Source organism: Gobio gobio (assembly GCF_949357685.1).
Source record: "Gobio gobio genome assembly, chromosome: 8".
Classification (NCBI taxonomy): domain Eukaryota; kingdom Metazoa; phylum Chordata; class Actinopteri; order Cypriniformes; family Gobionidae; genus Gobio; species Gobio gobio.
The window spans coordinates 30405116-30421410 of NC_137114.1; the positions used below are offsets into that span (position 1 = coordinate 30405116).

At 37.6% G+C, this 16295-nt stretch overlaps 1 protein-coding gene across 1 annotated transcript in view; it reads left to right on the top strand.

Moving 5' to 3' along the window:
* Nucleotides 1–16295, top strand: part of pitpnm3 (PITPNM family member 3) — a 99359-nt gene that overhangs the window by 46416 nt on the left and 36648 nt on the right. The window contains exons 4-5 of the mRNA XM_079824221.1: nt 8559–8629; nt 8719–8939. Coding sequence (XP_079680347.1) covers nt 8559–8629; nt 8719–8939 — 292 coding nt within the window. The remainder of the gene's footprint in view (nt 1–8558; nt 8630–8718; nt 8940–16295) is intronic.

Below are 16295 nucleotides of genomic sequence, written 5' to 3' on the forward strand. Positions count from 1 at the left end.
CCATGAGCCCGCTCCAGAGTCCAGTTCCTGGCTCCCTGGCTTCCTGCACTGTTGGCAACTCCCTGGCTCCCTGAGCTACTGGCATCTCCCTGGCCCCCTGAGCTACTGGTGCCACCCTGGCTCCTGTATTGCCTGTGTCGCCCTGGAGGTGTCCTAATCTGCCAGCACCGCCCTCGTTACCTGCCACAACTCCAGGACGCCCACCCTCCCTCCCCGGTTGGACTCCTTTTAGCATAAGGAGTTTTGTAATGGTTGTTCTGTTTTGATTTAGTTTTCACTGTGTTCAGTTTAACGTTTGCCTGTGTGCCTGTTCATTTGACATTCATTTGTTTAATTAAAATAATTCTTTCCCTCAAAATTCTACAAACAATACCCCATAATATCAACATGAAAGAGGTTTGCTTGAAATCTTTGCAAATGTATTAAAAATAAAAAAAGGTTGTACACGTGTACATAAGTATTCACAGCCTTTGCCATGAAACTCAAAATTGAGCTCAGGTGCATCCTGTTTCCACTGATCATCCTTGAGTTGTTTCTACAACTTGATTTGAGTCCACCTGTGGTAAATTCAGTTGATTGGCCATGATGTGGAAAGGCACACACCTGTCTATAAGGTCCCATAGTTTACAGTGCATGTCAGAGCACAAACCAAGCCATGAAGTCCAAAGAATTGTCTGTAGACCTCCGAGACAGGTTTGTATTGAGGCACAAATCTGGGGAAGGGTACAGAAAAAATTCTGCTGCATTGAAGGTCCCAATGATTACAAAGGCCTCCATCATCCATAAATGGAAGAAGTTTGGAACCACCAGGAATCTTACTAGAGCTGGCAGCTCAGCCAAACTGAACGATCGGGGGAGAAGAGCCTTAGTCATGGAGGTGACCAAGAACCCGATGGTTACTCTGACAGAGCTCCAGCATTTCTCTGTGGAGAGAGGAGAACCTTCCAGAAGAACAACCATCTCTGCAGCATTCCACCAATCAGGCCTGTGTTAGAGAGGGCAGACGGGAGCCACTCCTCAGTAAAAGGCACATGACAGCCCACCTGCAGTTTGCCAAAAGGCACCTGAAGGACTCTCAGACCATGAGAAACAAAATTCTTTGGCCTGAATGGCAAGCGTCATGTCTGGAGGAAACCAGGCACTGCTCGTCACATGGCCAATACCATCCCTATAGTGAAGCATGGTGGTAGCAGCATCATGCTCTGGGGATGTTTTTCAGCGGCAGGAACTGGGAGACTAGTCAGGATTGAGGGAAAGATAAATGCAGCAATGTACAGAGACATCCTTGATAAAATCCTGCTCCAGAGCACTCTTGACCTCAGAGTGGGGCGAAGGTTCATCTTCCAACAGGACAAGACCCTAAGAACACAGTCAAGATAACAAAGGAGTGGCTACGGGACAACTCTCTGAATGTCCTTGAGTGGCCCAGCCAGAGCCCAGACTTGAACCCGATTGAACATCTCTGGAGAGATCTGAAAATGGCTGTGCTCCAATGCTCGACATCCAACCTGATGGAGCTTGAGAGGTCCATCAGGACCTCTCTTGCAAAGAAGAATGGGAGAAACTACCCAAAAGATAGGTGTGCCAAGCTTGTAGCATCATACTCAAAAAGACTTGAGGCTGTAATTGGTGCCAAATGTGCTTCAACAAAGTATTGAGCTAAGGCTGTGAAAACTTACATGTATGTGATATATGTGATTTAAAAAAAAATATTTTTCTTTCTTTCACGTTGTCATTGTGGGGTATTGTTTGTAGAATTTTGAGGAAATTAATGAATTTAATCCTTTTTGCAATGAGGCTGTAACATAAAATGTTGAAAAAGTGAAGCACTGTGAATACTTTCCAGATGCACTGTAAAATTAAATAAAAATGTTTTTTTTATGGTTTTAGGTGCAGTATGTAAAATTGGCAGTCCAAATTCAAAATATTGTCAATTTTTTTTATTGTAGATTCAGCCAGCATCTCAAGGTTCAGAGTGCTTGGCTGGCACTATAACAGTAATGCACCTAGCACAGAAATGCACCCCCCATCCCCACCCCACACACACACACCTTAACATTTTACTCAAGTTTTCAAATGTTAATCACAGAGCTGGCAGCATTGCGACAAAAGCAAACTCTGTGCAGTGCAGGTTCTGATTAGACCTCAAGCTCTGGCTGAATAAATTTGAAAAGACGACAAATTAATGCAGAAAATAAGAGCCCCAGCCACTGTTGGCTGATCGAATCACACATTTTATCTGCTCAGCTTATCTGACAGGCTCACGTCACCTCTTGTTGCTTGCAGACTCTGCCCCTCCGTGCCTCACCGCAGCCAGACACTCGAACACGCCTCATCTGTATTCTCCCCCACGTGAGCCTCTGCCAAGTCGTTTTTAAACATATGCCTCTTGTAGGCACAATCTCCCTCACACGCTAATTCCCATTTAATTACTTTTTCTTTCCTTTTCTTTTGTCCATTTAACCACAAAATGCCCCAAGCAGGGAAAACTGAAGACACACAAAGCTAGGAACAATAGGATGACTCCGCAGAGAGAAAGAATGAGAGATAAGGGAGGAAAAGAACCATAATGAAAGGTGATGATGGAGCGTACTGGCACAGGAGGAGGGCTGAGCTCACGATTGCTGTATTGACCCGCATGTATCTGCCAGCACTGAAGGACACTGATTCCTGACTGTGACAGATTCTACTGTTCAGAGAATGATGTGTTTGATGTCCAACATTAACACTTTCCAAGCGCTAAGTCCAAGTAAAAATTGTCAACATTACATGGTGCAAGGTGAACAGAAAGAATGATGGCCCTCCCTTAAGTTAGTCATGCCTGCGATATGTTGCGGCTCAAGCGCCTTTGTCTTCAGGACAACATTTCTTAAGTTTATCATGGATGTCTAAAGTTTTCTCCAGAATTCCATGTGGTGATGAAATATTGTACAGTATGTGAAAAATGTATTTCTTTAAAGCCCTATTTGGACAGGATTAAGTAAAGTAATTATTACCAGAGCTTCTCAGTGATTTTAGTCCTGTCCGAATGTGCCATCTCAGTAATCATTACGGACAATGTCAGTAAAGATTACGGCAACTTTTACCTTTTGTTTCCTTGGCCTGTGGCAAACCTCAAGTGTTTTCTGCTTACCATTCAGATTTAAAAAAGGTTGAAAGCACCTGTCAGAGGCATAAAACTTAATTTAGCTTTACGTAAGTGCCTATTACCAACAGAATCCAATCAGAATTTAATTAATAAATAGTTTGACCAGACCCAACTGTTATATATAGGTTATATATAGATTATATGTGTTTGCGCACGTGATATCAGGAAGCACAGGGACGTGACGGCGGTGCATATATCGAGTTACCCCTCCCACTTCTGCTTGTTCTACTGAGATTTCTTTTCCAGTGCGAATTGGCCATTAATGTTACTGGTGTCCTGTGGTAAAATTACACTACTCCATCTACCCTTGTATAACTAATCCCGTCCGAATAGGGCTTAAGCCAACAATATGGAAATGCTGAACAAAATCATATTTTCATGTTTTTACTAACTAAATTAAATTAGCAAAAAACATCAAATTAATTTTTGTTTGTTTTTGTTTATTATTGGGGGGTGGGATGTATTAATAGTAGTATTTGGTATCACCAAAATCTTATATGACTTATCACGTACATTATATAGCAATATTTTATAATACTTAAAATGAAAGGCACTTCATCTCTTTATTTAATGTATACATTTTTATTGTATTACAGTAACACAATGCTTTTTATTATGTTTATTTTATTTTATTCTATTTTACTTTGAGTTAAAAACCTAGAGTAATTATTAGTATTTTTTATTTTATTTTAATAATCAACCATAATAATGTGCTTTTTTATTTTATTTTAATTTTTTACTTTAAGTTAAGAACCTACAGTACCATCCTTACACTGGATGATAGGTGGTAAAACTGATTTAATCCCATTATAATCAACAAAATTGTCTATACTTTAAAGTGCAGGGTAGTTGACCGAATAAACTATAGTTTCGATAGATTTTTTAATCACACTGTGAATGTACCTCAGTACAAATATTACAGCAGAATCTCTAGTGGCTGACACATTTCTGTCCTATAGTGTAAGAGGAATGCTGTTGATGCTTCTACTCAGAATAAATGATCTTGTTCAGTGTTAACACTACACACCTGTGGTGATGATGTGTCCTCCCAGGTTGATGTGTCTGTAGTATGATGGTGGTGGACAGGTGTTAGACCTGGACTTGTCAGTTGTGCAACTAGGGTGCCCAGACTTGTCTACACACAGTGACAGCATGCCAACATACACACAGCAGAGGGTACAGATGCTCCGCTGGAGTGTCTTCAATCACATGCTCACATACACAGACTTGAATCTGGGTAGAATTCAGCTTATGTGCTTTTCACTGTGAATTTGTGGCAATCTATTTGTATGTGTGTATGTTTATATTTTTCCTTCATATTCTCTGAGGGGGTGAGTTCTGGGGTAAGATTGTTAAATGTATTTCCACTGAACATATTGCTGTCCATAGCAAATTTGACGAGAAGCCGGAATCTGTCATTTTTAACATTCTGCATCTGGGATTTGGTACAGCCAGGTGTGTTTCCTGTCAAGCAGATGGTGAGAAATGTCCGCTCTGCTCTTCCTGAAATCGCACTTTTCCCACGTGGCAGTGGCACCAAACTCATTGTGATGTATCTCACAGTAAAGCAACAGTCTGTAACTGAGTAAACATAAATCACGTCATGCAGAAGCAAGGCATTTGAAGGGGTCATATGCTATTTTCAAAGATCATTATTTTGTGTATTGTGGGTTTAATAGTGTGTGTGTGTATATATATATATATAATGTTCCGTACGTGAAAAATGTGTATATATATATATATATATATATATATATATATATATATATATATATATATATATATATATATATATATATATATATATATATATATATATATATATATATATATATATATATATATATATATATATATATATATATATATATATATATATATATATATATATACACATTTTTCACGTACGGAACATTATTGTAGCTCCTCTATGCCCCATCTTTCTAAATTTCTACAAAGCTGCCTTTTCTTTTAGATCTTCTCTTTTAAATCTTTTTGTGGGAGACTTTGAGCTTTGTTACTTTGCAGATCTCATCCATACACAAACAGCTACATAACACACTAAAGAAAAAGGAAAACATGAAAATGCATCATATGGCCCCTTTAAAACTGCCCAGAATGCAATACATTGCTGATTTGGGATGTGTTTTTATAAATATTTTGAGCGTTTTTTGAAGCCCCCCATTATCCAACACAATATATTTAAAGCACAGTGTTACTGTAGGTTTTAACCAAAAAATCACATAAAATATAAAATAAAAGCCCAGTTACTGTAGGTTTTTTAAATAAGTATTTCTAATATTTCTCCTGTAATTATGAAAAAACTGCTTATCAGATAATTTTTTTGAACAGAATCTGATATATTGATATATTCAATTAATAAATTGTGTTTCCAGAAGTGTCAACAAGATACAATGAAAGCATGCAAATTGCATTTAAAAACTGAATGAAATAAAGCATTATATACCATAAACTCCAGCATTATCAGCTAAGTGATTGGTTCTTTTGCATCTAATTTGAGTAAGTTCAGCTTTTCATAGCCTTTTTTATACACTTACTGCTTGTTACACACCGTTGTAAATCCAGTTTCGGTGCGTATCTGTTTTTGCATTTTTGGTTCTCTAGCCTATATTATCTGAGCAACATTTCATTGATATCATCTCCAGCTCTCTTCAGTTGAGTTTTACTCTTCACTTCTCTGTTGAGTCTCTGCGTGAGCTCATCCGATCGCTGAGTTAAAGGGGAGCCCGCGGTCGCTGTCAACCTAGGTGATATTTTTGCCAACACGTTCATGTTTATCTCCACTATAAATGCATATCTGTATTCTGAACAGCCCTCTTTCTATCTCTTTCAATCTCAATCTATTTCATCAGTCGCTCCGTTGCTTCCGTCATTCTCTGTCTTGACACTTTACCTAGTCATGCTTTAAAACATTATAGACCAATCCTACCTTAGCAGCTGTTGCCATCCATCAGATTATCAGACTTTATCATTATCTTAGTTTTTGCTCTTTTCTAATGAGAGTCTGAAAAAGTCCTTTGTTTTTGGAAAGTTTAAAAAAAAATTTTGTGTAAATGTTCTCGTTGGTGAACACAAGATAACACATTGGTGTTTTCTGCCTATACAAATATTTCCATCCAGATTGTTTTAGCACCATCCTGACCCCTTTATTTATTTTAATATTATTTTAAATTAGAACTAATTTATTTTTCATTTTAATATTATTCATTTTCAAGTCATCAAATCAAGTTTTTTTAATTAATTTTTAGTCACAATAACTGATTCAGTCCATGATTCAGTGTGGCTCTGTATTGGCAGGCTGGAGGGATGTCCTCACTGTAGTGTTATCCTGGCTCAGGTTTGCCTGGCAGAGATCCGTTTTGTTAAGCTATATGGAGGAATTGGCTCAGTCAATACACATTTTACCCTGGTCGAATTTTCTTCCTTTCTCTTTCTTGTTTTCTCTATCACATTCTTCACATGCCCTCCCTGTCTGTGTCTCTCTCTAATTGCACTGTCTCTTTCCCTGTCCGCTGATTCTGTGTTTCTCTACAGGATGCTATAAATCTGCAGGGGTAGTGCTGGGTGACTGGGCTGCTGTGGGAAATAGAGGACATGAGCTAAAGCAAGAGAGACACGGGCAACTCCAGAGCAGAGTGAATAAGAACAAAATGTCCCCACTGCATTTATGGACAAGTGGCATTCTGGAGCACAGGCTGTGAGGAATGGGGGAGCCGAATCAATACTCTGGTCTTTCATTTTGAACTGCACCCACCTTGTCATTTCGTTGTCCTGTCCTTATTGCTTGTTATCCTTTTCTCCCCATCTCTTTGCCATCAGTTTCTCACCTTTTGAGCCCAATTGAAACTAAACTGTGGGAGTTCTCAGCGTTTGCCGCTCTGCCGTTCTGGCCGATCATTAAGGTCCTACTGTGGAATTTCATTAAAACCTCACTGTCCATCCGTCTGTCTGTATCTAGCCGTCTGTCTATCTCTGTCTGTCTGTCTGTCTTATGATCCATATGGCTCATTATGTGACCTGAATCTGTTTGTCTTACATGCATCTGGGGATGTAGTCAGACAGGCTTTAGTAAGAAAGTGTCACTTAGCCTGAAAATTGCTGCGGCTTATTGGCAGTATACAGTGTTAAGCACAGGAGAGAACTCATCTCTGTGCCCCGGCTGTTTTCCGTATGGCGCGGCTGTGAATGAAAGCCTGCTGTTGGGTTAAGCCCAGGCTCTCACTATTGGAAGGGTTTTCTGCAGTTGGGTACAGCTTTTCAATGAACACAATTGCTCCTTGGAGACCTAGTGATTTAGAAGTGAATGAAAATGCCATTAAGAGAAGTAGTCTGGTCTATCTCCGACTCAGTCGGTTTGATGTCATAACAGCTCAGGGTTGTCATGACATCATCTTGGTGATCAAAATACGTGCGGTTTCCCACATTTGTCTGCGAAAGGATGGATTATGAATCAATCCAGTGTTTGTTTGTATAAACTCTTAACTGGCTCTGTTTTTCAGATGATGTTTTCTCATTACCGAATGATGGGATTGGACTTCAATAACTGTTGCCGTTTAGATCATTGAAAAAAACAACTGGAATTGACAATAATGAGAGGAGTAATGTGGGAAAAGAAAAGAAAACCAGACATTTTTCATTATTCATTAGTTTGCCATTGTCAAATATCCAACTGGTTTTAGAAGGCATGTAGTAAATACTGTTTTTATAATGTAAAGGGGTTTGAATTCCTCGAAGTCTAGATAGAATAGAATATAATTGGAATATATTGAGAAGGCATGGGCACAAGCTCCATGCTGTCAGAATGACTGGAGGCCAGCCAGATCAGGAGCGCTAGATCATGAGAGTGTGAGAATGAGATGGCAGAACGGAGCGGGAAGCTACAAATGGAAAAAAAAATAGAGCGTGCAATGGTGAAGGTGAGGTATAATGACTTTGGCTGAAGGCCAGCAGTCTTATTTGGAGATTCGGAGACACCAAAAAGCATTTTGTTGGTCCTGTTCACTTCCTCTTATGTGTAATTTGTTATTTTTATTTATTTATTTTTGATGTCAGACACCAGCTGACATCAAAATGAAAGAGTTTGCCTGATACAAATCCCAAGCTCTGTCTGTTTCTTATTGACCTGTTTTGAAATATGATGGTACCAGTATGGGGGTTTTGATGATGGCACAACATTTTCTGTGTCGTACTACTATGAAGAAAATAAATGGAAGGTAAAATGGGTAAAAAAATTGTTAATGAGAGAGGCGGAGGAGTGCGCTTTGAAGGATCGATAATCATTGTTTTGTTTGCTGTGCATCTGTGCAAAGTGACTATAATCACCCTTTTTCTCTTTTTTTTCTATGTATCCCCATCTATCCATCTCATGCTCTTTCCTTAATGGGCTCAGAGAGTCTGTACCGTGTAAGGAGGCAAAAATGTGTCCCTCAGACTAGCATTGATGGTCTAGAGGAGGCTGAGGTAAGATTATCTTTTTGAGTATTCAGTATTGTACTGTCTTCTTTTCTATAATATTGTGCTGTGACTTTTTCATGTCCCTTGTCCTCCAGAAGAAATGTCAAACACATGTGCTGGTGCTGGTGGTTCACGGGGGGAACATACTGGACCCGGCGGGTGGAGAGCCAGGAGCAAAGGCCGCAGATGTAAACACGCTGTCCTCAGTGCTGGAGAAAGTATCTCAAGCTCATTTCCAAGCTGCAGCCCAGCATGTCGTCATCAAGTTGGTGCCGTGCCCAGCCGTATGCGCAGAGGCCTTCTGTCTTGTGTCAAAGTAAGTAGATATTACTGAAAGCAACTTTTAATGACCATGTTATTTTTGGAAATGTGCCATGGTATTCATTGAAGTAAATATCATTGTGTATAAAATAAAGGCTATCATCTGATACCATCGCTGTTTCCTTTCAACTGCACTGTTTTGTAACTGGTTGGAGTGGACTGGCTGCATTTCCTGCCATGCAGTGTTTTGCTCCATTGTGCAAATAAACCATGAAATGAGATACGTAGATGTTTTGTTCTGAAGTCATGGGAACACCCATAGGTGAAACTGGCTGAATGCGTGAAACTTATTTTATGTGGAAATGCTGACAGATTCAGTTACAGTTGTTCTTGACAGTTGTTTTTATGAACTCGCTGAGCAACTCAAGTTTAATTCACGAGTATTTGAGCTAGTGGTCAAACAATATTTTGTTTTTTGATGGCCAACGCCAATGCCAATGCCGATATTGTTGAGAGCAGGGTGGTTGATGGCCGATATACCTATTTCAGTATTTTTCACAAATAAAGAAATTGTTCAAAAAATATAAATAAAAAGAAAGTAAAAACTGTAACCAACAGGGCACTCAGTAATCTTGTTAGTTAAAATAGGGCCCTTGAGTTGTTAATATTGTTGTAATGTTTTGAAAAGAAGTATCTTAGGCTCACCAAGGCTGCATTTACAGGAAAACATACATTTTGCAAATTACAATTTAAAATAACAGCTCCAGTCTTCAGTGTCACATCACCCTCAGAAATAATTCTAATATGCTGATTTGGTCCTCAAGAAACATTCTTTATTATCATTATTGAACATAGTATTAGCTGCCTAATATTTTTGTGATACAGTTTTTCCAGGATTCTTTGATTAATAGAAAGTTCAAAATAACAGTTTTTATTTGAAATTAAATATTTTTGTAACATTATAAATGTCTTTACTGTCACCTTTGATCAATTTATGATCAAATCTATGATCAGCATCCTTGCTGAATAAAATTGTTAATTTATTTTATTTTTTTTTAAATGTACGGTGTATTACAAGGTAAATTCATCACCCCTACGGCCACTGCTCTTATTAATTGTTAATTTTCACTCTGAAAAGTCCAGAAGGGAATGCAGTATTTTTTATCACACATTTTTATATTTTTCTTGTCGATTTTCTCTGTAAAAAGTCCTGAAAACAATTCCCAAGGTTAGGAGAATTCATAATAATTCATATTAATTGCATTGCCTTTTGCACAGCATCTCTTTATCTCATGCCGGTAGAACAAGAGTGCAGATAAGATACAAAGCTTAGGCTTAGCATGATTTGTTTGCTTGACGAAACATAATGAATTTTTTTTAGGCCCTCTGCTGCTGTTCGTTTATAAGGAAGAAGTAAGAAGACAGCCCTAAGTAAGCATGTAACGCTAATGCTTTCTGTGAGGATCAGCCTTTAAAATGAACAGAGTTCCTTTAAGCCGTGAAAGTAGACCCATCGCTTCAAGAGCTCAGTGGCTCGGGGCCCTTCTGAGTTATTTCTTCTATAGCTTTAGGCCTTTTGTGACAGTTTGTTCTGTCTTTGTCATCACCTGGGTGAAGCAGTGAAAATGGAGGAGCTCCATAGAGTAAGAACAAACAGAGCAGAAAAGGATCTTTGATCACAATCTCTTCCCGCTCCCATGGTGCACAAAGCCTAATAAAAAATGTCGATCACTGGGGTACCGCGGAGATTAACATGATAAACCCTGTTCATGAGTGACATACAAACTGCATTTGCTCTTTTGCTGTGATTTTATGGTTCAGTGCTCAGAGCGGCTGGATCTGCAGTGAGTATTACCCGACCTGAGCAAAGGACAAAGGAATAGATGCAGAAACCATGACCAGTTTTATGCCTATCTGTCTGCATTTGTCCAGTACTGAGAAAGTGGATATAATAAAAGTGATATAATAAAGAACATCAGCCTGCTGGGAGAGACTGAGTAATTGTTGCAAGTCATAATCATCCTCCCTGGATACAGAATACACAAAAACACACATTTATACATGCTTCAGAATCATACAATAGGGTTTTTCTTTTCGTCAACATGACTTCCTTTTTGCTTTGGACATGGTTAATGAAGGCATTAGGTGGTCAGTTTACGCTGTTACTTAGCCCAGGATCAGCCAAAACAACATCAGTAGGCTCCCTGTGCTCCAGGAAGAGACGTGTAGCTGATTGTATCTTCTGCTGGGGCTTGGCAGCCTGTTGGACAGCAGCAGTGAGAACTAAACAATGGGGTGAATCAAACAAAACCTGTCGCAAAGGTTTTTTTTTGTTTTTTTTGCAGCTGGACATTTGTGTTCTTGCAGTTCTTCTTTGTTTTTGTGTGTGTGTGTGTGTGTGTGTGTGTGTGTGTGTGTGTGTGTGTGTATGTATGTATATATATATATATATATATATATATATATATATATATATATATATATATATATATATATATATATATATATATATATATATATATATATATATATAAAATGAAATAACCCATCTAATATATTTGATCTGCTAGTTTTGTCAATAGACCCTTTTCACATTTCCGAGTTTCTCAGAACGGAAGTCGTCATAGTTGGGTTAACTTTTAATAGCAGTGAATGAGAGTATATCAATTTAATATATTTTTTTGTGTCCCCATTTGCTCAAATAGCAAAAGAAAAACTGCACAATAGTGATTTCAAAACTTTCAAAAAGAGAGAAAAAATTGTGAGATTGATAACAGCAGTGAAAAGAGAGAAAGATGTTAATTTTTACCACCACTCCCAGACGCTGTATTAGAAAACACCCTCACAGCAGCGGTAACTTGTTTTTTGTCATTTGATGCAAAAGTAATATAATACAAAGTATTAGTGTTATAAATGCACATACATAAAAAAAAATAATTAAAATACAAAAAACTTTGCAGGATTTACGATATTGATGACCGTTAAAGCATGTCGTCACAGTCTGTGAAAACGGTCTATTCATCTTTTTTTAGAATATATAATAGTTAAATAATAGGGGGGGGGGGGTTGCTTCTGCAAAATATTGTATTTTCATTATTGATTATTGATTTTATACATTTTAGTTGTTTCAGCCCTAATTTATACATCATGGCAATATTTCTGTACAGTTTCTTTTTTCATTTAATTAATTTTGTATTATTCATTATTAAAGTCATTGTTTTACTGTATTATAGTCAAGAGAATCTGATAATCATCATTTAGAATATTGAGAATTGAACAGAAACACTGAAGTAAAACATTTCAGTACTAATATGAGATAATTGGTAAGATAAACATTATGGCCCAATATATATATTAGGTTGAAATATGACCTTGGCATGTTTTTGTGAGAATCACTCAGTCAAGGCTCACTGCTCTCACTGTTCTCTCCCCCTTGACAGACAGTCCAGACGTAAACAGCTCACTGCATGTTTAGTGCCTCTTTTATAGCACACACATCTTCTGTCAGTACACCTGCCATACATGCATGTTCTCATTTCCTCTGTTTAAGAGCTTTGGGAATTGTCTTTGAGACCTGTGGCAGTCTTGCCAAACCATCATGGCTGAGTGAAATGAGTTCCCTCTCCTAATGAGGTGTGCTTGCAGATGTGGCTTTAAAGTGTGTGTATGAAGCAGCGTCTCATACACAGAAAACACTCAAACATGCATTAGTGTTTGTGGAGAAAAAAACACACAAAAGCAAAGGAGGGGCGGAATGTTATGGAGCTTTGTGTTTGCCGCCTCCACACAGTATTTCCAATTAGCAACTCTGGCAAAAAAGCTTCCACATTGATTTTCTCTCACCAAAGCACGGTGTGCGAGTCAATTCAATACGTGATTCCTGGAGTAAAACAATTTGGGGCTCTGTCACAGCTCAGATAGGAAGGAGGTGCACACTGATTCGTCTCTCTGGAACAGTACCACCTGTGAGCGTTGATGGTGCAAGTCTGCTCAGTATTCTTCATGTGCTTGGGGTTACAACCTGTAACTCTTTCCTTCTCACTTGTTTTGTTGTTGTTGTTGTTGTTGTTGTTGTTGTTGTTGTTGTTGTTGTTAGTAATATTATGATATAAAACATTTATACAACATTTAGTTCTGGTCCTCGATTTTGCATTAGTGTGGAGATGTGATTGGTTGCATCAGTAGGTGGCGACAGGTGACTGTCAGTGATAAACTGATTCGTCCAAAGATGCTGATTAATTCAGGTACGAGTGAGTCATTGAATCATTCCCTCAACAATTTCTCGTACAATGACATAACTCGCTGCTTAACTAACATAGTTTGATGGATCATTGAAGAAATCAACTAGCTAGTCACGACTGTTTCTTGAAACCGTATTGTCACAAATGTGTTGTTCAACCATGTTGGTTAATGATGTGGTGGAGAAATAACTTCTTTTAATGAATCCGTTTGAGAATTAATGCTTTTACAGTTTTTGCTATACATTATGGAAATGTCATCTGAGGACTAATTCTAATTTTTTCTCAGTTATTTTGCTTTATTTCCTGATTCAATCATAGGTTCATTCTTATGTACTAGAGCGTGCACTCTTCAAAAACTGCTTTAAATCTCTTGATAAGCTAAAAGACGTAAATTACATTTGTATATTTTCTAAATAAAAATTTTTTTTTCTAAATAGATTTTACTGAATTTCAGCATGCTTATTTTGCTCAAGATAAGGTTTTATTAAGTCCACGTCATAAAAACAAGAAGCTATGCTTCAAACCACAACTCGAGAGCTGTTGTTCCACCACACAACCGATTTGTTCAAAAACAGATTCATTCAAAACACCATTACTGTGTGTGTCTCAAAGACATGTAACACTTTATGCTGTGCTTTTGTTTGGAACTATTTTCATTGGCAGAGCAAACTGCTAATATTGTCTAAAATGTAAGTAACTATTTACTTTATTTCGTAAAAGCTTCATCAGCAAGCAAGCATGTTGTTGGTATTTTATTTATAGTTATGGACTTTAGTTTACTGGTATAGTGCAGTATTTTAATGTCACCTTTAAAAAAATGTAGAGCTGTTGTACACTGTAAAAACTAATTAGTTCAGTTTACTTAATTAAATTGTGCAAATTTGTTGCCTTAATTCAATTAAGTAAGCATTACTTAATTGCATTAAGTTGTTCTTACTTAAACCGTTTGAGTTTTGTCAACTTAATTCTATCTGGGATCTGAGGAAGTGTACTCCCAGAGTGCATTGTGGCATGAATAAATTAATTGCTTCGTTTTGCTATGTTTGCCTTTTGTCAGTATAACCCCAATAATGACAGCAAGTAAAATAGTAAAGGTCGTATTAATAATAAAAATAAATAAATAAAAAAAAATCCTTGTTACCATTGTTGTGTTTTGCATGCTGAATGTTGAAGTGTGTGTGTGACACACTCGAGCATGGTCAAATGATATTGTGACAAACATAGAGGGATTATATCAACTCAATTAAAAGGTTATGCCATAAATATTAGCAAAAAAAATGTTAAAAGGTCATTATTTGACATGAAAAATAGTTAAGTTCTATATCATTAATGGACAAATATTTTATATATATATATATACATATACATATACATATACATACACATACATATACATACATATACATATACATATACATACACATATATACATATACATATATACATACATATATATATATATATTACTTCCCTTGTTTTGAAATCAATTTCTTGTTGCATTGCTGCATTAATAGGAAGTTAATTACTATAATATGAATGAAGTTCCAAGTGTCCAACCAAAGGGAACACTAATCACAATTATGGTGGAGGAAATGAGTGATAAGTCTAGAAAAAATTGCCCCGCCTCAAAAACACTTTGCCCGTCCGCCCGTCCACCCGCTTGTTTTTTTGCTTTGGCAAAATGGTACTCAAACCAGTCAAGTAATGTTTACTTGAGTTTTCTAAGTAACGAAGGCATAGCATGCAAATAGTTCAGATTACTTACTTGTTTTAAGTAAGGTCAACAAATTATTGGACATTAAGTAAAGTTTACTAAAAAAGTCTTAGTAAGAACAACTGTTGGATTTTACAGTGTAGGGTTGGGCGATATAACGGTAGACAAGATTAACTGGTAGAAATTTGATAACCGGTAGAGATTTTGGACTAGTATCGTCCCTATTATGGTTACGCTCATGTTACTGTGCTGCGCGGTCACGAAAGCTTATCAGCTATTATCGATATTCTAACCTTATTTAAAGCAAAAATATCTGTATTGTGATATATATATATCGTTATCGTGAAATAAAATTACTCATATTGTCATATAAGATTTTGGTCATATCACCCACCCCTAAGCTGTTGTTGTAAACTAATGGATTTGTTTGTGGTCGATGCATCATGAATTAGGTGCCTAACATCATGGAAAGGAAGAGGAAATATGTACCATTTACAAATCTTATGTCGCTTGAGTGATAGAAAGATGTATTTTTGAGATAAATATCTTTTATCTGAGCCCTATTGGCCCTAATGGTCGGAAGAGAGTTCCCATTAATGAGAGCTAATGCTTTATGAACAGAAATGAGACTTATGACTCCCCTGCAAATTAGATCTTCAAACAGATGTATTTCTTACATCCAGCAGTGTTTGTGAATGTCTGGTTAGATTTCAGCTCCCACTTGTGTATTTGCAAGAGGTTTTTTGGCAGTCTAAAGGTGGGTTATTGATCAAAACTCCTTCCTCTCACCCCCCTCAGCTGGAGTGCGGTTATTTTGAGACCCAGAAGCCATCGCCTGTGGAGAAGGCTAGCAGGAAGTACAAGGGTCTTCATTTGTTATAAGTAGGCTTGGAAGGTTTTGTCTTTGAAAGTACAGGGTTTACTTCTGTGTCAGTTTTGCCAACATCGTTAATGAGGGTGGTAGGATTAGTAAAATGTTAGATGGATGGATAAATGCTTATGTTATTTATTTATGCTTGATATTCATAAGATGAATAGATTCTAGTCAGAATATGAGTCTGATACTGCTCCATCGGGCTGTGATTATGGGGCGTGTTTCAACCGAACCAGGAAAGAAAATGCCTCTGCACTCAATTGGATAGACCTACAACCAATCAGAGGAATGGTGTAAGTGACGTGTTGAGCGACGCATAGTTGTCAACAGAACTCAACTGCACACACGGAAGAAGAAGATGATGAGTGTAAACGATCTTTGCCAGTGTTGTAAAAAGAATTTAAGGATACACGGAGTACTTACCAACACGATCATAATTTTTGAGAGCAATAGTAAAGGTGAATGCATACAAACAAGTTCTCCGTTTAGGATTAGAACGAATTCAACCCAATTGCTCTTTGGTGACGTGGATGGTTACGTTACTGTTGATCCTCTGTCCATCATCGTATAAAGCCCGCCCTG